The 23,344-nt window shown below is 41.3% G+C and overlaps 1 protein-coding gene across 4 annotated transcripts in view; it reads left to right on the forward strand.

Annotated features, from left to right (window-relative positions):
* MTA1 (metastasis associated 1) overlaps nucleotides 1-23,344 on the forward strand; it is an 80,537-nt gene that overhangs the window by 28,100 nt on the left and 29,093 nt on the right. For all 4 annotated transcript variants that reach the window (XM_068690849.1, XM_068690850.1, XM_068690851.1 and 1 more), the window contains exons 6-11: nucleotides 4,874-4,991; nucleotides 6,520-6,622; nucleotides 10,043-10,142; nucleotides 11,563-11,751; nucleotides 12,860-12,934; nucleotides 21,044-21,102. In XM_068690849.1, the coding sequence (XP_068546950.1) occupies nucleotides 4,874-4,991; nucleotides 6,520-6,622; nucleotides 10,043-10,142; nucleotides 11,563-11,751; nucleotides 12,860-12,934; nucleotides 21,044-21,102 (644 nt within the window). The remainder of the gene's footprint in view (nucleotides 1-4,873; nucleotides 4,992-6,519; nucleotides 6,623-10,042; nucleotides 10,143-11,562; nucleotides 11,752-12,859; nucleotides 12,935-21,043; nucleotides 21,103-23,344) is intronic.

The following is a 23,344-nucleotide window of genomic DNA, read 5'->3' on the forward strand; positions in this document are numbered from 1 at the left end:
TTCTCTTAAACTTTTACTAACAACTAGTAAACAATTTCAGTGTATTATTATTTGAATAAATCTGCAAGCATTATATTTGGATTTGAAAACATTTAAATGTTATACAAGAGAGGAAATCTTGTAATTGGAAACAGTAGGGTAACGGTCATTAATTGGCCTTTATGAAACAAGAGGAAAACAGCTTTATTTTTTTGTTTTGGAAGGAGCATATTGCAGTCTGTCTCATAATTGGGTTTTATTTAAGTGTATTTTTAACTTTCTTTAGTATTTATTTAAATGTAAGATTAATTTTAATCCAATGCTCCAGTTTAAGAGAATTTTAAACAAAGCATAGGGATTAAATAGTCAGGCTTCTCTTTGGAATGTGAAACCAAAAACATGTCGAGTGTGCTCCGGGCTGCCAAATGGCAGCGCATCAAACAAGGGCTGTTGTATTCAGAAATGCTTGTCACCAGCAAGCAGCCGAGGATATGCCCATTTGAAAGCAAAAGTTAATCAAATTGAAATTAGTTTTAGATTTACCAGTACCCACCCTTTAAATAGCGTTCCTTCGCAGTTGCTCCCCGAACGTTTTTATTAGCAGCAATTTTACAGGTAGGTGCCTTGAGAAGGGAACTGCCTGCCTCTAATCGTGCAAGTGCTTGGTTGCAGATGTAGGAATAGAAAGGGATCTTGTTTTCATCCTTTTGAACTCTCAGAATGCAAGATGAGTGATGCAGGTTATTTTTAAACCGAGCAGGCACTTAGAGATTTCACAGAATGAGAGAGTTCCCTGAATGTGTCCTGTCACTTAGCACAGTATTTTGCCGTGGTGCAAACTAACTTGGACAGATGGTAAAGAAATTAAAAGCTCAGGAACAGAAATGTGCTTGGGTGGAGGGTAAAGAGATTAAAAAAAGGAGGTACTTGTTGCCGGGTGAATTCCTAGCACTGGATGGTGTTGTTTTGAACTGTTGTTTCTACTTTTTTTTTCCTTCCTGTTTTTAATCCTCTGCTTTCAGTGTGCTTTTATTTTTTTTGTATTTTTAATGTGGCTTCTGTCAGTAAAGCATAAGCAGTTCTAGGGAATCTGTCGTTTGATTTCTTGTATATTATGACCACCGAAAGTAGGTTTTTGGCCCAAGGCTGTCTTCATTGAAGAAGGTTAAACATGCAGACAGGAATTTTTCGGGAGATAGTAAGCATAGCAAAATTACATTTGTGTTATCTGTTTTTTCATCCTTCCACTCTCTCTCTCTGTCATGCTCCTCACGAAGATTGCACCATTAATTCAGGGAGGGGCAGAAAGGCGACCAGCACCGACTTCTTTACTCTGCCTGGCAAAAGTGGGTTTGTGCAGAATTGAGGAACAGGAGGAAAAAGGGTAAAAAGCAACAAAATACTTGAATTTTGTGTAGAGACTGGGTTCTTGAGGAGATCTAGAGAAATGGCATAGCCACTTAGGGCAAAAGCATTAAATTTCCCTATTCTGCAGGAAACTATTTTATATGTACCACTTATTTTACTGCGCTGCTAGGATACCTCCATGCACTTGTGTGAATTTTGCCTGCTGGGTAGATATCTGGCATTTCTGTTTCTTTTGGTACCCCCTAAAAATAAAGCGCTATATAATTAAACTTACCCCCTCCGCCCCCTTCACCCCAACTGACTTCACGAGGGTAAGTTTGCAAGCTGTAATAAACTAACCACTCTTTCTGTGCTGTACTTTCACTTTGAGCCTTTTTTTCCAGTGTTTCTGCAGTTGGTGGCTTTGGTTCTTGGCTATAGCTAATGGTAGCTCCGGGGCTTGGGTAGGGAGGCTCTGAGCATATGTGTCTGTATAACAGTTTGGAGAAGCAGAAAGCCACGGTTTAATTTTAACTCTTGGCAGGTCACTTTATTTTTTCCCAAACATGTTGAATGTTTTCTGGGATCTGAAATTAAAACAGAAAGCCCTTCTTTTTCTTGACTGCTGCAAGCTCGACACACGCGGTTTTGACAGCTAGAATGAGCACGGAGGGTTTGGAAGAGCCGTGTTGTTTTGTTGTGAATATCACTTCGTGAAACCCTGCAGAAAAATCTCACGTTTGTATCACGTAATGGTGATCGAGAGCTCACCTATACTCTAGTCCACACAGGGATCTGCTCTGCTCCTTGGGCTGTAGTTTGTGTTGGCATTAAACTTCCTAATGTTTTCAAAAATCCCCCCAAATTAGTGTGAGCTGAATTTCATGTTTCTGTGGAGGAAGATGGTAGTGGTATTGCACTACTTTTAGGGATTGCATTGTTTTGTATTCACATTTCTGCCCCTAAACTTCCATCTTCTCTCTCTTGGAGAGGCTCCAGCTGGGCAGAAGAGACCAGAGACTTGAACTTCTTTATTTTGTAGAGAACTGCCGTTTGCCTTCCCTTGCCTCTGCTTCCCAGAAAAGGGTGGAGGAAGAATGGCAAACAGAAGTGTGCAGCCTGTTCCTTTTTTTTTTTTTTTGTTCATTGAATGATTGTCCTTAGTCTGCTAAATGCACAGCAATAATACACAGAAGAGAAGCATTAGGGCATGTCACAGTCTGTAATATTTTTGGAGAAAACCCCTCCACGATGAATGATTTTTCCTGGCCAACAAAGGTTGCATTAAGAAATCTCTTGCAGAGTCTGGTCTTCCTCGGAGCCCCCCGTGTTATTGTACTACAGGCTGGGCTTGTGCATTTGCTGGGCACTGTGCCTGAAAAGCATTCATGTCTCACTGCATGTACTTTGTCTTACAATTAGGTGTTTTGGAGCTGGAACGAATAAAACACTGTTTAAAAGGTGAAAGCTTGCAAGACGAAACCTTTTCCTACATTTTGTTTATGCGACAATATATCCTCAGTATTTTAATACCTTGAGCTCTGCATGTATCAGGGAGCAAGAGACCCAAATTTCTTTACCCAGCTGTAATATAAATTAGTTTTTTTTTCTACTCTGAAGCTCCCTTCTGATGTTAGGTTGATGTAAATTGACCTTGGTTCCTGTGGGAGCAGGAATCAATTCTGTCAAGAATATTATTGATTTAGGATGCAACTGAATCTCCCAAAATAGAACCCTTCCAGTTCACTTAACTGGGTGTTAGGGCAGCATTTTGCCAGGTGTTAGCTATGACTTTTATCCTGTTGTTGTGACACAACATGAGATTGTTCCTGCCCTTTTGCTGTGGGCAAATAGCACATTTTCAGATAGATGGAGGAGATCAGTGCAAATTCCAGGCTTTCCTCTAGTACTGTGCTCTTGTACTGGTGCCACCTTTTTGTGCATATCCCCCCAGTTCACTTTCTTAAATTCTATAATTGCATGGTGGATGCTTCACATGTAAAACAAACAAACAAAAACACCATGGGAGACCTTACCCATGTAACATCAGTCTTAGATTAATGTGTGCAGTTTGCAGGGCTGGGAAAACAAACCTAATGTGTACCTTTGAATCCCTAGCCCATGGAATATTTGCCATGTACTGGTAAAATTCACAGTGATTCTTCCTTTTTTTTTTTTTTTCTTTCTATGGGACTCTGTTTTCCCTTGCCACCTCTTCGTGAGGATGAACAGAGCTTAGAACTGATGCCGGCTTTGTCCTAATTTCTGTTGCGTGCTGTTGACATGTACAAATGTAGGGAAGGAGAAAATGAGGTGAACGTGAAATGAGATGTACTTAAACAGGGCGCCTGCTATTTACACGGAAATAAAGGGAAAGGGAAAATGAGCCAGAAACCCGAGATGTGAAAAATGGTGCATGCTGTGTTTCTGTTCAGAAACACTTCTCTTTCCTGGTGATGTTGTTACTGTGGATGGAGATCTTGATAGGTTTGTTATTCCGTGTCCTAACAGAGGTCTCTTCTTGCCTCATATCCCGTGCTACATACTTGGTCTCCAATTTGTCACTCAGTAGCTATATCTAAGTACTTATCTGTGCAGAAAAGTTTAATTACTTACACCGTGTAGTTAAAATTGTGGCTGTTTTCTTCCTCCCCCCGGCAGGACATTCTCATTCTGGTGTGACTTTTTGCTTTAATTGTATGTGCTTCCCCAGGTGATGGAAGCCAAGCAGCTCTTTTAGCCTTTTTCTCATCTACTGGAGCAAAAGCAACAAATTAATGTATTACCACCTGCAGCTAGTTGCTGCTGCTGCCAGATCTGCTTCCCATCGCCCAATAACCAGCAGAAGGACAGATGGCAATTTATGCTTAAGTGGGGGCAGGCAACAGGTTGGTCAGCAGTGCATCCCTGCCACAAGGGAAGATGACCACATCCCTGTCTTTATGAGCAAGAGAGCAGTGAGCAGGCGGGGGCAGGGATTTCCACCTCTGCTCGTTGCTTGCACAACCACTTCTGGAGTGCTGTGCCCAGTGTGGGTGCTCCCACTGCTGCTTCTGGTCCAGCAGAGGATAAGGAGATGGTTTGGGGCTTGATTCCTCTTTGGGATGCTGTGTTGGTGGAGCTGCAACACTCAGAAGTTAGGCTTTAGCCTGTACAGATAACTCACTGGCATCTAATTAGTGCCATTTTGATGAACAGGAAAGTGCAGTTGCACGTCCTACACCAGCTGGTATTACCAAAAATTACCTTCTGGCCCTCCTGAGCCCTGCTTGTGCAAGATGAGCCATGTTTGCTTCAACTGCAAGGAGTGTATATTGGGGGAGCTGCTGTTGTATGGGAGAGTTGTTACAGTACAGAAGAAAGAGGCAAATTTTAAAGTTGGGTTTTAAAACTGGTGGTTCATTTATTGCTTGTTCACCCAATTTTAAAATCTATATATAGCTAGTAAGAACAAACTTGCCATGTAAAAGCTTGCTACTATGTATGCAATGCTAAAAATAAAAGTTAATAATACTCTTTTATTTTTTTTCTTTTGTTTTATTTTTAGGATTTCTTCTTCTATTCACTAGTATACGATCCTCAACAAAAGACCCTACTCGCTGATAAAGGAGAAATTCGAGTCGGAAACAGATACCAGGCAGATATAACAGACTTATTAAAAGAGGGTAATTTCCATCATTTATTTAAATTCTCCAGAGGCCACGTTGACTGCGGCCACTTCTACATGTATGTACGTGGCCCCCGTGGGAGATGAGGCTTCTACCGCCAGGTCATGCGTACCCCGATGGCCTGGCTTGGTAGTGACTGAAGCTGCTGCCCACTGAATGCAGTTAATTATGTCTCAAACCAGTCTTTAAGTGGGCATTTGTCCAAATCATAAAAGTTGTTGAAACAAATTGAATTAATTGGCTCTCTCGGAGCTTGCACTCGTGTTATTAAGAGACTCCAGAATTTCCATGGGAAGCGCATGTTTCCAGCACATCTGTAAAGCCTTTGTGTTTTTAATCAAGCCTCACTTCCTTGCGTGAGCCCCTCCCAAATTATTGCCAATTAAATGCTGTCTCCCCTCATCAATTTGCCCATTATTGCCGGGTGCCTTTTCCTTAGAGCCCCCTCCCCATCCAGCGGTGTTGGCTGCCAGCCTCAATTTCTCACCTGCAGAGCAGGCAGGAGGAGGAATTTGGCTCTGCCACTGCGTGCAACCTCAGGCAGCCCTGCAGAAGGAGCACGAGGACCCCAGCCTAGGAAGAGGGGCCAGCAGAAGTGACTGTTAGTGGTTACAGTATGATGGCAGCTTCAGGCTGATCCTCGCACTGCCTTCCAGATCCAGAAGTGGGTGGAAAAACGTTTCTGCAGAGACAGGTCCTCCTGGGAGAGCAGGTGTTGGAAGAGGCTTTGCCAAAGCGTGCAGGCAGAGATAGAAAAGCACCGAGGCCCTTCAGTCTCTGCTTTGGAGTTCTGCTGATAGTGTTAGGCTAATGTTAGAACAGGCAAACAAATTGGTCAGGACTCTTGTTTAATTTGTCTGTGGTATTTATTCAGCAGCTGGGGTAGCCTCCTAAGTGAGGATGAACTAATTTGAAAGGCATTTTCTTCCCTCAGCAGGCCAACACGGGGATTCAGAGAAGGATAATCTCCAGATGTTTGAAAAGGAGCGCAGAAAAAAAAAAAAAAAGCTCAATCGCTCCTGTATTTTTCCATGGTATTTGGGTTTGTGTAGGGTCAGAATAAAAAGAAGCAGGAGGATCTGATGCCACGATTTACCCCTTAGAAAGCAGCTGATGCAGATTGAACCAGCTACTCATTGCCTGCTCAGAGCAGCCAGGAGCGTGTTTGTTTTTCTGGAACTGCTGCAAGGTAGAGGAGAAAGAAGAGAGAAGCTGGGGAGGAGGATGAAGAGGGGCTGGCTAGTTTGAAGAAGACTCTACTCTGTTTCCCACTATTTGTGGCCTTTGAAACTAGTTCTGCACCTGATTGCCTCATTCAGATGAGCAGGGTAGCTGTGTCTGTCAGGCTGGAATTGTCACAGACAAATGGGTGAATGACATTGTCACTGAGAAGTGTTAGGCAGAATATGTGAGATGGGCTGTCAGTTAAATTAATAAATTACTATTAAGTTTATATACAAGATCAGGAGAGTATTTTTATTCCAAAACAGCCATACTGAGCGTTTCTAACTTGTTTTTCAAACAGGTGAGGACGATGGAAGAGATCAGTCAAAACTTGAAACAAAAGTTTGGGAAGCCTTTAACCCACTAGTAGACAAGCAGATAGACCAGTTCTTGGTGGTAGCACGGTAAGAGCAATTTACCTCTTCTTTGAATAAGTAAATTTTAATAACACTTATATTCCAAGCACTTTTGTGTTCTTTTTGCTTTACTAAGATGAATACTGGTTTGGTTGCATGATTCATGGGTTTCATTTTGAAGCGATGGACGTGTTACATACGTGCCTTGCTGGGAACTGCATGACTTCAGGAACTCAGATTTACAATTTTGACTTTCTCAAAGTTAAACACTTACATAAAATCAAAAGTATTTTATGTAAAAACTGTCTTGTAATTGGTGAGGGTTTTCAAATGGGGCAAGTGTGCAGAAGGTGTAGTCAACTGGATTCTTGACAGATCATTACTGTGTCTGTTTTCTCCTTTTCAAACCCAGTTACATTTCAACATGCAATGATAGCTAAGATGTTTGGTAAAGCATTTTTGATGGTGTAGATGTTTTCTAATGCCTCGATTCCAGTAGGTAGGCAGAATAAAGTAAAACCCTGCAAATCTGTACAGATGGTGAAATTTATGCTTCTGTTTAAGCCCAAGGCAATCCTCGTCCATTAATGTTTTTTTTTAAATGCTCATGAAATTTTTCAGTATTGTGCAGTGGTATAAACAGAAGCCTGTACCAAAACTTAGGCTCTTGCAGCAACTGGTGACTGAGTAATTCTAAAAAAAATAAAGAAAAAGGGCAATGCTCTCCAAACTCTGTCTTTTAGGTAAGTTGGTAAGATTGTGGTAGGCATGGGAGTAAAGTGGTGTGAGTAGACAGACGGTTGGACTTCCTGATGTTCGTAGTATTGAATAGTTTGCTATTAGATAGGAAAGATAGTTTGCTATTAGATAGGAAAGGGGTATGTAAGGTTACGATCTGTTAGTATTTGGCTTGCTGCTCTTGACAGCATGCTGATGGAGCATGGTGTGTGACAGAGCCCGACTTGCAGGGCAGCCTGCCACAGCCAAGGGTTTTAACCCTAGAAAATGGAGTTAAGCCTACATTTCAGGTGCTCTCTTGGATTTGACTCTGGTGCTGTCAGACATCTACTTCTTGGTTTTTACCCTCCTGAATATTCTTGCTCATGAATTTTCTGAAATTCCCCGAGCGTGGCATTGGTGTGTACGTAGTGGGTAAGGTAATGGGATGTCTCCTGAGGAGGTAACATGAGAGCTTGTGCATGAGAATTTGTCTGGACGGGGCCCTCTAGTTCTGACGGGAGCTGTTGAATGATGCAACAAGGGTGTGTTTATGAAATGGCAGTAAACGTTTTCAACATGTTGAATGATACAAGCTCAGGGAAATACTGGAAAAAAAAAGGATTGAGGAAAATCAAGGAGCTGGTGAAATGTGTTTTAAGAAATCAAGAAATGTGTATACTCAGAAATATGCAACGGTATTGATTTTTCTATGTACTTTGGAGATGAAGCTTGCTATTATTATGAACTTCAGCCAAAAGTTTTAAAAACAGCTACTCTGAATTGCAGCACTTTAAAACCTTTGTGTGGGTGTTTGGGCCTTGCCTGAAGGTCCAGTAACGGGGAGCTGAGAATGAAAGTAGGTAGGTTAAGATGGAAAAATGTTAATTGCTGTCCAGATTGAAGAAAATCTGACAGTTCAGAATCTATCAGTACATTTTTGTCTTTAGCTAAGCACGTAGTTTTTGTTGTCTAGACTTTTTTTTTAAGGTTCATAAAATCCTTAGCGTTATGTCTACACTAAGGAATCACCATAAAATTGAAGCTCTTGAAGTTTCACTGTTCTGCTTACACAATACGTTGCTGTTTCCCTTGACCTGTGCCAACAGTAAATTCAAACTTGCTGAACTAAGTGATTTATGGGCAGCAGATTAATTCTACTTAATCAGATGGACATAGGGAAATGGATGAAAGTGGGGAGAGGATAATCTCCACCAGCAGTGCTGGAACAAGCGGATGAAGGAGCAATGGGGAGAGCTGGAACGTTTCCAGCAAAGGGTATTCCAGCTTCTTGACAAGCCTGCAGTTTCACAGTTGCTTCTAATCAAGTGAAGTACAAGATACCAACAACATCAACAACAACAAGCTCATTTGCTGGGCTGCTTTTCAGCAGTGTTAATTTAAATTTGCCACTCGGCCATGCAGTTGTGGTGTTAGGAGGTCCCAGAAGGAAGTCAGAAGGTAGAATTGCCCCCGTGGATGGGGCTTTGGACTTGGCTTGGTTTAGAGTGGCTGCGGAGCTGCTTTATGGTGGTGGTTTCCACCTCGTGCAGGCTTTTGGTGGTGCTGCTGTTTTTAGTAGTTCTGGCCGTTCGCTGCTGCCTGCTCGGTTTGCTGAGAGCTGCTGGAGGCTGCCTGCTGCAGAGTTGCTGAACAGATCAGCACAAAGATTGCTTCTGCCCAGAATCAGCAAAGCGATCCAGCAGATAATTAGGTACACACACACGTTCTGGAGATGGGGAATCCATGAAGCAGGGACGGGGATGAGTGAGTAGGAGGCTGGGGAGGAGGTGAGCTGTGAGTGTGCACCAAAACCTGGGCGAGGGAGGCAGCTTTGGCTTTGGGCCAAACTCCATTATTTGACAGACTCCTGCCTAAGTATTTACCTTTCCTCCTCTAATGCACTGCTTGGCACTGGAGTTTTTCCCCCTGTGCACTCAAACTAGTCTGGGGAAGCAATCCGAGTGGGGGGAAAAATGGATTTTTTTGTTGTTGTTGTAGCTGCTCAGAGGAGTTCAGCTCTAGTTCACTGTGCAAAAGCCTTCCCAACTGTGTGCCACGATAAGCATCGAGGGCAGAGGGAATTACTGGAACCAATGTTCCTGTTAAAGATTTCTCCAGCTCATTTCTTTAGGGATAAAATGAGGAGCGTGGGAATTGTGGCCTAACGAGCAGGAGCGGCTGGCATTGGGAAGTATTTGAGAATTGCTATATTCCTACACAGTCTACATAATGTATGTACTTACAGCATTACACTATGTTGTAAAATGAAGACTATTTTAATTTTTTGAGACTTAGAAAAGTGATTGTTACTGTGTTTTTTTTTCTCTCTGTTTTGTCTTGGCATGTGTCTCCATACTTTAAGACAATGTAGCACTGCTCATGCCATTGTGGAAAAGATTTTGTGCCATTCATGAAGCTCACTTGCGATCAGTTTCTGTTAAACCTTAATTCAGAGGTCTGCGCTGAGAGATAGGGGATAAGATGGTTCAAAACTCCCCGTTTGTGATCTTCAAGTCTCGTTGTTTTCTTTCCTAAGCACCCGTGGTCACATGAAGCAAGTACAGTAAAGCGTCTCTAATAACAAACCACATTTGAAGAGGCTGGTCTCTGGCTCGGAACTAGCGCCAAACCACGTAATCTTTTTACTGAGAAAAACGGAGTCTGCTGATCTCAAAAAGCGTTGGTTGGGTGTTGATATTTATGCTTGCTTTGCCTGCAAAGTTAATGCTCCATTTTAATTTCTTTCAGGTCTGTTGGTACATTTGCCCGAGCCCTGGATTGCAGTAGTTCTGTCAGACAGCCAAGTTTACACATGAGTGCTGCAGCAGCCTCTAGGGATATCACATTGGTAAGATTTTTAAGAGGACCTTCGGTTATTGAGAGATGTAAAATAATTCACCTCAGCAATAACAGTTGGCAAAAGCAGAGGGACAGATGGACTGTAATTGTGGCCTGCTGTGAACCAGATCTTGTCTTTGTAAAGGAATTCTTTATTTACATATGAAGTAACTTTTTTTTCTGGCTTTGTGCCTTTTATGATCCATCATGGTTAACTCTTGATTTTTTTTTTTTTTTTAATTAAAATTTTTTGACCATGCTTCATAGCACATCTCTTGCTTGGGCTTAGTAGCGGTCTTGAAAAGAATGCACGTGATTATCTGCCTGCCTGCAGTGCCATAGTGCCAGAATGCCACCCCTTATCGCTTCCCCAACTGCCACTGGCGTCCTTGGGCAAACTTGTCCTGGGGGGAAAAATTTGTGGTCAGATAAGAAATTTCAGTTGATCAAGTTCTTTCCTTTGAGCTTCATTTTTGTCTACCTAAGGAGTGGTGATGTTGTTGTTAATATTTTAAAATTATAAAGGATTCTGAATAGGTAAGAGGAAAGGAAAAAGTTAAATTTCTATGCTAGAGAGAGTTCAATAGAATGTGAATAAAATTTATGGAGTCTCCAGAGTACTGTTATCAAAGCCTCACCTCATAACTGAGTAATGTGAAATCGTATGTAGAACAAATTCTAGGATAAAACATTGGAGATTGATTATGCTTGTGCACAAAACTCCGGTATGATGAGAGGCAAGTGGCATCCTGATTTAAAACTGCAGAAATCAAGAAATAAAGCCAAGCTTTCATTTACTAATGCCAATTCCTCACTCTCAACGTGTTCTTATCCCTTGTAAATCACAAGTCTCAGACAGTCGTAGCTCAGCTTTCTGAGGGATAATTGCTCATGGGGGAAACTCTTCCTACTCAGCTCTGATACGTGACTCAAATCCTTTTTGGGATTTGTGACCTTTGGGACGAGTGTGTGTTTAAATATTCGTTTTTATATATAATTCTTGTGGATTATTTTCTTTGTGGACAAAGAAAGTGCATGGATAACTTGATGAAAAAACACACCCTCAGACCTCCGTCGTTATGCTCCATCTGTTGATGATGCCTAACAGGGCTGCTTAGTCCTGGTGAGTGGAGCTTTCTCCCCTACTTTTTCTTAACAGCAGTGCTACAGCGTTGGTGCTGGATAGTAGATAAGGTAACAGTTATTCAGATGAAGATGCTCACGTTCCAAAAATCCCTCTGTTAGTGAGCATTGGACCTGTACAATGACAATTATCATGAGTCTCAGGTTGAAACAAGTTTTTACTGCATGTAGAATACAGCACCCTCAAATCTCACTGCGTGGTTTGTGTTACTGCTGGTTCATTGCTAAGCATTTTTCGCCCTGGATTCTTGTCCTAATGTTTGTTTTTCTCTTTTACGACCATGTAGTTCCATGCGATGGACACTTTGCACAAAAATGTCTATGACATTTCCAAGGCGATCTCTGCGCTTGTGCCACAAGGTGGGCCAGTCCTGTGCAGAGATGAAATGGAGGAGTGGTCTGCTTCGGAGGCAAACCTCTTTGAGGAAGCACTAGAAAAATACGGAAAAGATTTCACTGACATTCAGCAAGATTTTGTAAGTAGAACGGGGGCCCACATGGCGCGACTGGGTCTGATCAGTGGCAGAGCTGGTTTACAGCTTGTCTAAACAGAGTTGGTTTTCTTCATATTGAGGAGGAGGGCTTTGAACTGGAGCATGTGCCTTGCAGTGAATTGGGGAAAGGCAGACCTCGTACTGAAGACAGCCTGCTGTACAATCAGAATTTCAAATCACCGATGATAGATTTTCCTTCAGAGATGTTAATTTAAAATAGCCTGCTCCACTACCGCTGGGAGAAGATTTGGGAAAGTGTTGTGACAGCCTGGCTACTGTAGATTAATTTGTGTTTGAAAGAGTATTGAGCCTTCCAAAAAATGAAAATTTAGTTGCTTTTACATTATTTCAAAAAAGGCCCTGGGAAAGTCTTAAAAAAGAATCTTGGGCATTCACAGAATCACAGAATTTCTAGGGGAAGTGTCCTGTAGTTCGGCCGAGTCTCCACCCTAGGTGTTCAGCCTGCAGTTTGAATGGAGCACTGTAAAGAGAGCCAAGTTTCACTGTATCACGCCTCGAGTCCTCAGAACAAAGCGAGTAGTGTCAGCGCTGCCTGTCCCGTGCTCTAATCTTTTAGATGGAGGGACTTGGAAGCAGCACAACACTCTGTGGTCCTGCTGAAAGCCTTGTGCTTTTCATGCAGAGAACAGCTGGCACGGCACATTTCTGTTAGTAGTTATTAATTTATTATTTTTATGGGCCGGCTACATAGAAGCGGAGAAAATGGGAGCTGTGATAACTGGTTCTTGCTTGAGCCTTTGCTCAAGCAGCAGGACTGTCTCAGCCAGTGGGCTCCCTTCCACATTGTGCCTCTTTTACTGTGGAGCCAATGCAGCATCAAGGTTTACCTGTAATCTGCTCTGTTTCTACAGTGAAAGCACTGTTTTTTTTGAAAGGCCATGTAATTTATCATGGGGCCCATGTGCATCTAACGTCCTTAGGAGATAACAGGCACTGTCTGGCTTTTTGCTAGCAGGGTTAGTAGTTGCAAACTCTGCTTTAAGCTGTCTGTCACAGGAATCCCGTGAATTTCAGTGAGGCTGTGTGCCAGCTCCCTGCAATGACTGTTGCTTTTCCTTTATGTCCTTAGCTCCCATGGAAGTCCTTAACAAGCATAATAGAATATTACTATATGTGGAAAACGACAGACAGATACGTTCAGCAGGTAAGAGTCCGAATCACCTCTCTCATTCCAAGAGAAGCTGTTTTACTTGCCACTGAAACCAAGCAGTTGCTTTGTTCTTCTTTGTGGGGTTCAGCCTTTCTTATAGGTGGATTCTGTAGTCATCTGAAGCACCAAATAATCTCTTGTTGCTAAATTCATCAGCCATTCTGTAGATAAATACTTGTGGCGTTGGCATTTGTGTGTTTTTTTTCGTGTTTGCTGCTACTTGGAGCTTTCAAATGTCTGTTTTGGAATTCAGTAGCTTGAGGAAGAGTATACAGTTAATCTCTGCCAGTAAGTCAGTTCAAGGTCAGCAGTAATTTCAGTTTTAGCTTTTTATGGGGGAGTGGGCAGTTGCTGTACAACAGGCAATCATCAGTATCCCCCACCTCTGCTTGTCCATGACTTTGAATGCAGATGCACGGAATCTCCCCCGTGGAAGCGCTGTAAGTAGAGTGTTTGGGAAGCATCGATGGCTCAAATTCCCAGACTCATTATACTTGAGAATCAACTTTGGACTAGTGTTTACAGTCATTTTTATCTCCTACTTGTTTAAATACAAAGGCTGCTTGGTACCTTAAATAATGAAAGCACAATGCAAGAAGCATGCAAAATGTTTTAGAATATCGGTTACTGAAAAATACTTATAATATTTAACAGGAAAATTAATTAAAAGGGAGAAATACATAATGTATTTTTTATGGTAATTATCAGTATAATGTTTAGGCATCTATTTAAAGTATTACAAAAAGTGTAGGCTCAGAAATGTCCTGCCTTGACTTGCTTCATTAGATACTCAGCCTATGATAAAGATTTAGTGCCCGGGGCATTGACCAGTATTTGGCATGTACTTGGCCACCAAGGTCTGCGGTGCGATCTTCTGATTGCAATACTGCTTAAATTACAGAGGGCGACTCAGGACAAATCAGAATACTTTTTGAATTAATTCTGTATTACCCTTTTTTTTAAAATAATACTAAGCAGCATTAAAAGTTGAATCTTCATTCCTTCCTATATTTCCCAAGTTCATTCCTGGATGGAAATTTTTCCTTCTGATGAGGAAATGCTTGGTAGGAGAGTGGGACAGTGATGGAAGCTGTTGTGGTGGAGAAAAAATGTACAGTGAGTGCTGCTGTACGGTCTGACTGTAGCCATTTAGGAGACAAGAGCTGAGTGTACTCAACCTGTCCTGTACTCAGTATTTGCACTGAGATGAATCAATTAGTCTTCTCCTTCTGTGCATCTTTTGTCTCACCTCTCTTCTTGTAAAGATAAAAATCCATCTAGCAATGTGCTAGGTATTGGAAAAGGTAAGGAAAGTTATTTTATCTGATAGGGAAAACTAGAATCTTAAATAGACTGTTGCATGAAATATCACCCCCGTGCAGTCAAACCAGCAAGCAGTAGTAGGATTTAGGAACGGTTAGAGGCAAAAGATGATACACTTGCAACTTTGAAGTTTCTGTTTCGGCACATCTCAAGGTATGTAACTGTGTGGGGGCTGAGAAACAAGAGGTTGAGAGCAGGTTTTGTGGTGCCCACTCTTGGATACCGTGGGAGACAGGTTAGTATTGTGGTCCAGGTGTTTGCTTTCAGCCCTGGGGGCTCTGGAGGGTTAGGGGCACGGTGGGTGGTAGTATGCAGTGGTAAGATCAAGGTCTTGAGACGCTGCTTCCAGTCATAGACAACAGAGAAAAAGTAAATGTTTTGTGGAAAGAGAGACCGCTACAGAAATGGTGCTTTCCCTAGGAAGTAGTTAAGTTCTTTTGCTCTTTCCACTTTTATGAACTTTCTTATTATAAAGGCAAAATTGCAGAGGGGATAGTTGCATAAAAAGCTTCATTTGTTCTTGCAGCAATAACGTAACGCCCCCACACACAGTTTGTTATATTGTTTTGCTGTATTCTTATGCAGTGAGTTTTCTGTAATGGTGATAATGTTGTACCTCACGTGTGCTGCCCAGCAGCGTACCACGGAGTGGGACTTGGGGAAAACTTCCAATTAGAGGCTGTGCACTTAGGAGAGAGCATGAGCATAAGCTGAACAGGTAGAAATTGCAGAACAGAGATATCACATCAATTAAGTTTGAACTGAGCTGAAGACCTCATCTCAAATTCCCAGATTGTACAAGCAAATAATACTATTAAACATTTATAAAATGCCTGGGAGAGCTATCTATATATAACCACCAAGAAAGCATAGGAAGTTGTATTTGAAATAATGGTGCATTGCATTTATTTTTTACTTGGTGTGCCCTAAGTCTTAGACAAAGCACATCCCTCACCATTTTTTCCATCTGTTTCTTCGGTGTTTTGCCTGTGCGAATTCTCTCCTTAGCCTAATACCACAAAATGGTTCTGGGGCTAACAGCATTTTCATACTTCAGATATTGAAAACATGCAAAGTAAGGCTATGACAAGTGTGTATCCTGAGTTGTTTCACTTTCACTTGTCCTCCTTTTAAGGGGATGATTAAAGTACCTTTAAGTCCATATGTTACTGTCTTAAAACCACAACAAACCAGAAAACTTAACTTGCTCATTCTTGTAGACTCTTTGGCTGAATGCACTTAAAAACATCTACTTAGACCGTCTATTTTTGTGAATTACACAAGTTCATAATGAAGGTTTTGTCACAAGCAAACTGCTTGTTTTGAAAACCAGTTAGTGGGAACTGTTTACTTCCCTCTGTATTTCCTTTGAGATTTTCTTGGAGCAAGAAAGCACTCTGTCACAATCCTGAAGAAGAATCTATCTGTTTCTGGACTTCGAGGAAGCTAAATTTTGAGCTGACTTTCACAAAAGACCTTTTCTCAGAACTGAACAGTAAGGGTAGTGCAGAGTCCTTTGCAAGCCTAAACCAAGAATTCCAGTCATCAGAACAATCTGGACGTAAATAGCAGAAGGTGTGCAGGCATACACAAGTGTTTGTGCTTGTATGGAGGGGAAAAAGAAGGCCTGATGCTTGGTATTCCTACTTAATATAGCACTTCCTTGTCTTGTGGGTAGGATAATGTGAGATGGATGCAAAATGACCTCTTTTGGAGCATGTTCTTGGATCTCTTACACAGTGATTTGGCTTGAACTCCACCTTACTTCCGACACTTATCAGTGTTAACTAGAAGTTCAGTCACTTCAAGAGGAGGTCAAACCCTCCAAGCAGAGACTTGCTAGAAGGAATAATTCTCCTGCAGTGTCAGCACAGAAATCATGGTCTGATGCATGGTCCTGAACTTATGTCCAAAGTGATCCCCAAAGCTGTCCTTTCAGAGTTGTCCTGAAGAAAACGAGGGAAAGGCCAAATTCAGGGTCCCATATCTTGTTTGAATTAATCTTTTTTTTTTTTTTGAGACAGGTTTCATGTGTCAACTCACAAGAGCGTATATTTCTGATTTGGACAGGCTTGAAATCGCATCCACTGGCTAACTGCTGGTGGTGGCTTTCCCCAGCAATTCCAAAGCTCTTTAGAAGTTCTTTGATGTTTGGGCATGCCTGTGTTTTCATTCAAAATGAAATCTGTGTTTTTATGCAGTTGTGTGTTCCAGGATGATTTTTGGTTTTTAAAATATAAATGCTTCTGCTGTTTTGTGTATCAGGAGGGGAAGTCTTGAAACCTTTTAAAGCATACCACTCTCCAGCTGTTGATGCGCTTCAGAATTGCTCAGGGCATGGCAGTGGCAAATTTGAATTAGTTGTATGTGTTTTTTAGAGTTAGACTTCACTTTTACTTTTTCATTTGTGCTTGAGGAGCATGAAACTTCGAAGAGAAAAATCAAGCATTACAAATTTCTACTCTTTTTGTTACATGGAAGTCCCATTTTAAAATTGCAGCATGTCAAAGATGAATTAGGAGGAAGAGACAGAATCAGTTTTAAGGTATGCACGGTGTTGGAAAAACAAGGTAAAGGAGAAAGTAGTGGAGAAAGTGCAAGTGCCATTAAATATGACTGCATGAGGTAGGGAGCGCAAAGGGTGGAGCTCTGGGTAAGTCTTGATGCAGTTAGATAACATCTTTATGAAGGAAAGCTAACCTTTGTACCTAGCCAAGAGCTGTGTATGACATCTTAACGTACCAGCCTTCATAAAGTACCATGTGCTAGGAAAATAGAAATAACATCAAAGAAATGCTTTTCCACAGACGTAGGACGTGTTATCCCAAAACACCTCCTAGTAAGCCTACAGTAACATGGAACTATGGCAGTTCTGGCAAGCAAGTGACAGAGGCTGTAGGTACTGCATGCCAGTGCTGAGATGTGTTGCAGGAGCTCAGGCAGCTGGAAGCACTTCTGCCAACTGCATCGTGGCCTAATTGCCTCCCCACTGCCTCCTGGCAGCACTTGTGTGTGTGCTCAGAGGTGTTTTGGGGGGCAGAAAAGCAGTATGAAAGTTTTCCCCTAAATCCAGAAAGCGAAAGTTTGAGGCTATTCTTCTTTCCCAGCATGAACCAAAAGAAGCTAAGTATTAGAGGGTATCTGAGCTGCCCCTGCACCATCTACCAACCCAACTCTTGCATTGTGGACCTTGAAATATCTCTTGCATTCCTAGGTTTCTTCTATTATTTTCACTTTATAAGACATTCACTTTTTAGAAAATTCCCACAAAAGTTTCTTTGCTGTGATACGCCACGTTTTAAGACTCTTTCAAACTCTAGAATGAAAGATGTTAAATCCAGGGAGAGGCTACGTGATGGACAGGTGTTTGCAACAACTTGAATGTACAGGATTTTAAAGTATTTTAATCCCTTGGTCTCTGTGGGATTAAAAAAAAAAAATAGTTGGTAACATCTCCCTGTTATAGATAGGGAAAATATGAGGTAAGTATGAGGATATACTTAAGATATGCATTTATAAATAACTCACAGAGACAAAAGATTTCATTTAGGCCAAGCTTCTAGAAGAAGATACAAATGCTCGGGGTGTTGTTTTTTTTGTGGATGAGAACATTCATAACTACATCCAGCAGCATTAAGAATTTATAGCATAAATATGCTTCAGGCACAGATCAATTGGTAACTGGCAAAGGACCTAGCAAAGCACTTCTCTGTGAAGGGACTGTGCTGAAGTTGTGTGGGGCTACGTGTCGGGCACCTTTCTTTGTACCTTCTGTTTTCAGTCACTGTCAGAATCGGAAGCTCCTGAGATCTGCTCTATTGATTCTCCACGGCCACAAATGCTTAGTGCAAAACCAGCCTCGCCTTAGCCCCAGTACATTGCGGAACCTTCTGGTATGTGGAACCTTTTGGCATCCAGTTATCCTGCTCTGTAATAAAGGCAGGACATCTCGTATGGCTTGTGCCTCGATCTCAAGGCAGCTGTAGGAGATAAAGGGGGCATTGCCAGGCCCAGGTGACCTGTGGCATTTATTAGCTTAGAGCTTGCACCACGTTCATCAGTCATCAGCAAAATCTGGTGTGAGGTTAGCATTCATCACTACTTTACGAAAATGTTGCTTAACAAGCTAAATTAACCATGCCTCCGAGGCAAATGACTTCAGATTGTGGATATCAGAATATTTCAGCTGCTGGATATGCTTTGTGTTTGCATGGAGCTTTTCTGCTCGGAGATTTCCAAGACTGTCACAACATAATGTCTGTAGATAGCGCCCTTGGGAGCTTTTGTCAAGAACACTGCAGCTATTTTCCCCCCAACAATTTCCATTAGATATCTAGTGGAAATTTCAAAAACAAAACAAAAGAGTTCTCTACCAGTGCAAGTTCCCTGAATTTCCTGCTTTGGCCTCAGGGAAATATGATTCTTGTACAAGGTTCATCAAGCAGTATTTGAGATATTTATCAGCACCTGATGGTAGACTTCCTTGTAATTCCTGGGGAGGACAGGAGCAGAAGGCTTGTTTTCCAGTCCAGGCTAAGCGTGGAGCTGCCTTCAGCTCCTGAAGATGACCATGCATCTCGTTGAAGGAGGATTTGGGATATCCGTTGAAGGATACTATTTGGGATAGTATCTCTCTGGAAGTTAAAGAAGGGTTTCTGGTGCTATTGGAGAGCCACATATTTGCACGGCCCCTGCTGATGCCTAGATAAAACAACTTGAGGAAGGCGTTTTGAAAATGCCCAGCTCGGAATTTCTGGACTCTATATGGAGCCTCTGTATTGTTGATTGCTCCAAGGCTGCAGGATTGATAAGTATCGGCTCCATCAGGCCTGTTTGGGCTTTCTCAAGGACAGCTTTGGGGTAGCTGCCTGTGCCTGAGACCAGATTTAGCAGAAGCAACCAACCTGGGAAGCAAGAAGTCTGCTTTTGGATGCATCTTTCTGAAGGCATACTCACGGTCTCTGAATACCTTCCAATAGCTGTTTGTTTTTCTCAGTCCTTGTTCTCTTGTCTGACACCTTCATTCTTTGATTTCTAAGATGGATTGACTATTATTTGCTGGGAAAGGTAAGAGGGAATTCTTCAGGAGCCTCGAGAGTTTAGGTGAGAAACTGTCAGGCTGTCAAATGGAGAACTGTTGCTTAAGACTGCCCCTCTGATCAAAGGGAGCTTCATGCATACTGGAAGCTTTTACTTCATTGTTTTTTATGTGTCCATAGTGTCCCTGTAAAGAGAAAGTGTATAGTCCTGTTTTTTTAAGTGAACAGCCTCAAGGCATTTTTTTCCTCAAGGAAAATAACCAAAGCAAACGTCAGTATCTGCATAGAAATAAAAAGCACAAAAAGTGTCAGAAATTTGAAAAAAGTTAAACTAATCTGTTTGCCTAGGATATGTGTAAAATCCCCAGCAAACACTGCATTGCTGGTTTGTCTGGAGAACATCATCATTACTGTCTGCAGGCTGCTGGTACTGACATGGATGTTGAAGGGCGTGGACCCTGCTTCAGCAGGAGAGGCATAGAGGCCCCCAGAGGTTTCTTTCATCCTAAATTCATTTAATTTGTGTAATAAAGAAAAAATTTGAACGTTCAAATGTCTCTATAAAAAAAAAAAAGGGAAGGTTTGAGTAATAAAAGGAATTCTTGGCCAGTTAGTAAAGCTCCTGCTAGTTGTCTTCCTCCTGTGCCATGTTCAGAAAGGAAAGGAGCTGTACGGTTCTGGGGGAATTGCTCCTCTACGTCCCATTGGAAGGACCCTCTAATCTACCTATTCCAGGAGTGTGGATGGAAGTTAATGGTGGGTTTTATCAAAATAAGGCCATGTAGAGACAAAATTGTGTACCCATGCTCTGAAAGGCTACTTTTTGTGCATGTTTTTCACTGAACATCTTCCTTAATACCTCCTGGGAAAGGTGTACACACACATATATATACGTATATTATATCTATATGTACATATAATTTATTTTCTTTTACAAGGAGCTGATTGGAGTTGACCTCTCCCTTTTCATCCCTTTAATGTTCTTTGCTACCTGGCCCCTGAGATTTTGTGTCTGGGGTTATTTCCTTTTGTCTGCAAGGGGGATGATCAAGTAGTTTTTGTCTACCTGAAGCCTTTCACCTTTAGAAATTGCAAATGTATGGCTTGCCCATGGAGTGAGGTGAGGTGAGGTTAGTGTGAGGTGAATACCTACCATAATTAACAAATCTATTGGGTGTTGCTGTTTTTAGTCAAGCTTGTAGGCTTTTTAAGTTTTAAAGAAAATCTCCAGTGTGAGTCAGTTTTCAATCAGTTAAAAAGAAAAAAAAAAGAACTATTAGCAAAAAAAAAAGTCTTCCTTCGAACTCTTTAAATTGTTTCAGCTATTGGGGAAAAATGATGAAGGTGTTTTGCTGTCCTTGTTACTATCCAGTTGTTGCATATTATCAAAGAGGACAAGCACAAACTGATACGTTGGATCTTTCTCTGCAGGGGAAGATAAAGGGTTATGGGGCAAACAGTGTATGAATTTGTATTGGAATGAATGGGAATAAAAAAAAGTCTAAATAGTAGTTTTGTAATCTCGTTAACTTTTTCAAAGTGCTGTGTCTGTAGTCATTTACTACCCACAATTGTTTTCAGAGTATTTTTTCCTGTTGGAAAAGGATAGCTGCTCAGTGAAATTGAAAAACTTACTTGTTTGCTAATGAGTGCTAAAGCTTTCACAGGTGACTCTACTACCAGGTAAAATAGCCCTTATTTTCTTTTTATTCTAACTTTTTTTCTGTTTTTCTTTTTAAAGAAACGATTGAAAGCAGCAGAAGCAGAAAGCAAGCTAAAACAAGTGTATATACCCAACTAGTAAGTATCTTTCTGTATTGTTTTGTGTTTTATTTCATTAGAGGGTCTGGTGTAGCAGTTTCCATGGCCTGCCAGTATTATATATTAGCTTTAATTATATAATGAGAGACATAGTTGAACAAACAATGTCAGAGAATTACTAAATTAGGTTACCAATATAATGAGCCTTCTGCTGATGCTTAAATAGGCTTGAATTCCTTTTTATTTTAGCTGAGTTAATGCTAAGCACCCAGATGCTAATAAACAAGTTGGAGTCCTGTGGAAGACAACACGATTGCTGTTGTATTTCAAAGCTGCCTGGAACAAAGCAGCACTCCTCCCAGTATGCCTGTGCTGCTGCTTAGGAGCGTACAAAAGACAAAGCTGCTCCCACAAGCTGACCTGCTGCTTCTGGAGCACAGGGTATTTCCTCCACGGGTAGCTGAGGGCGTTCCTGGTTAGGATGCTGCTGTGCTGTCACGTTGCTCGTTTCCTTCATACTGTATAGCGTTGCCACCCTGAAGCAGTCATTACTTATCGTCTGATTTTTATTTTTATACGGAAAGTGAGTGGGGACTTGGTAGCAGGTCACTACAGTCATGCATAAAAGGGTAGCTAATTAACTCTTTAATAGTAATTCATCTGGTTTTCTTAATTATTGTCATCAGTGGAGCATGAATGCATAGTTGTTTCCTAATGTCATACACACACACACACACACACATATTAATTGTTAGTAAACCGTGTTTCTTCACTTGTGTTCCCTCTGCTTAACCCAGTCAGTTTTTGTTGCAATGTGGAACTCAAATCTCCCCAGCCTTTCCTCTTTTCATCTTTCATTTCCAGACATGTTCCCATGTTCCTAATAACTCCTTTCCTCTTATTTATTTTCAAATATTTAGGAAGGTCTACTATGTATTCCTGTTAATTAAGGCAAAATGAAGCCTTAACGTGTTTAGCTTGCAAGATGGTCTCTTACTTCTTGTGAAAATACAGGATCCTTGGTTTCTTTTTTGCCTCTCTTTTAACTGAGATGTATCAATATATCTCACGTGAATTTACCGAAAATTAGATGTAAGATCCAGTGTGAAGCCAAATAGATTTCTTGTCATGCGATTTTTCAACAGTATTGCCTTTTCTGGAGGGTGTTACTGTGCAGGGGGACTCTGGACACCAAATTAAACGTGAATTCAAAATGTGATAAGCCTGTAAAGCAACAGCTAGCGTAATTTAGACTGCAAATGCAAAAGGATATTGCAGATGACAAAGCCTGGTAGTCTTCCTGCTGCTCTTGGATTATAATGTGTGTAGGTAGGGCTTTGTATTTGAAAGGTTACAGTGCTCACTTGATAATGACTGTCTGGAGTGGTATCTTATCCCTCCACCCTGTATCTCAGCAAGATAATTCTTGTTGCTATCTAGCGAATGTAATCAAATCAGCAGCTTACCTCTCTGCTTCAGGAAAAGTCTCTCTCTACCTGTGTGCCTGCTATTTTTGTCTCTGGCATTGATTTCCAGCCACGGCTGATTTTGTGAGTGTTGTACCTTAACTCGCATGTTAATTGACAAAACGGGCGTCAGATTTATCTCCTTCTTCAATATCCTTTTGTACGTATCAGGAGAAGTAGCAGTTGTGTACCTGACAATCGCACATGAATGCTTCTGCTGCTTTTTTTTTCCTATTAAAACCTGTAAATGTGGCAACAGTTACACATTTCTAACATTTGGGATTATTCCTACATGAATTTCAGTCCAGGATCCGGCACACAGGGAACACATTGCATCTGCATTACCTTGTGACCTAGAAAAAGATTATATTCTTGGCTTGTAAAAGCAATACACAGTGTAAGGATCTAAATATCAATGTTATTGATTAGTCCTTATCGTGTTACTGAGCTCATTCCTGTTTTGAGGCTTGAACCATAATGATCCAGTTGTGACAAGCTACATCAAGTAATTTATTTTGGAGGTGACATGACCTGTGCAGAAGCATATCAGCTGATTGGGTGAAACATTCTAGCAATAACTGGTGTAAAACTGTTTGCAAAGAGAGACCCAGAAGGATATAATTCAAACAACCTTATTTTTTGTCCCTGGCTTGCTTCCACTGATAGGGATTTCATTTGTTTGTATGATGTTAACAGAAAAATCTAGAGCGATGGGAGGGGGAAAAAGAGTAAGAAAAACAACAGAAGCAACCTTCAAGGTTTGTTTATCATCCTACATGCATATTATACAGTGAAAGATAAGATCTATCAGTGAA

Source organism: Anas acuta, chromosome 8, assembly GCF_963932015.1.
Source record: "Anas acuta chromosome 8, bAnaAcu1.1, whole genome shotgun sequence".
NCBI lineage: Eukaryota > Metazoa > Chordata > Aves > Anseriformes > Anatidae > Anas > Anas acuta.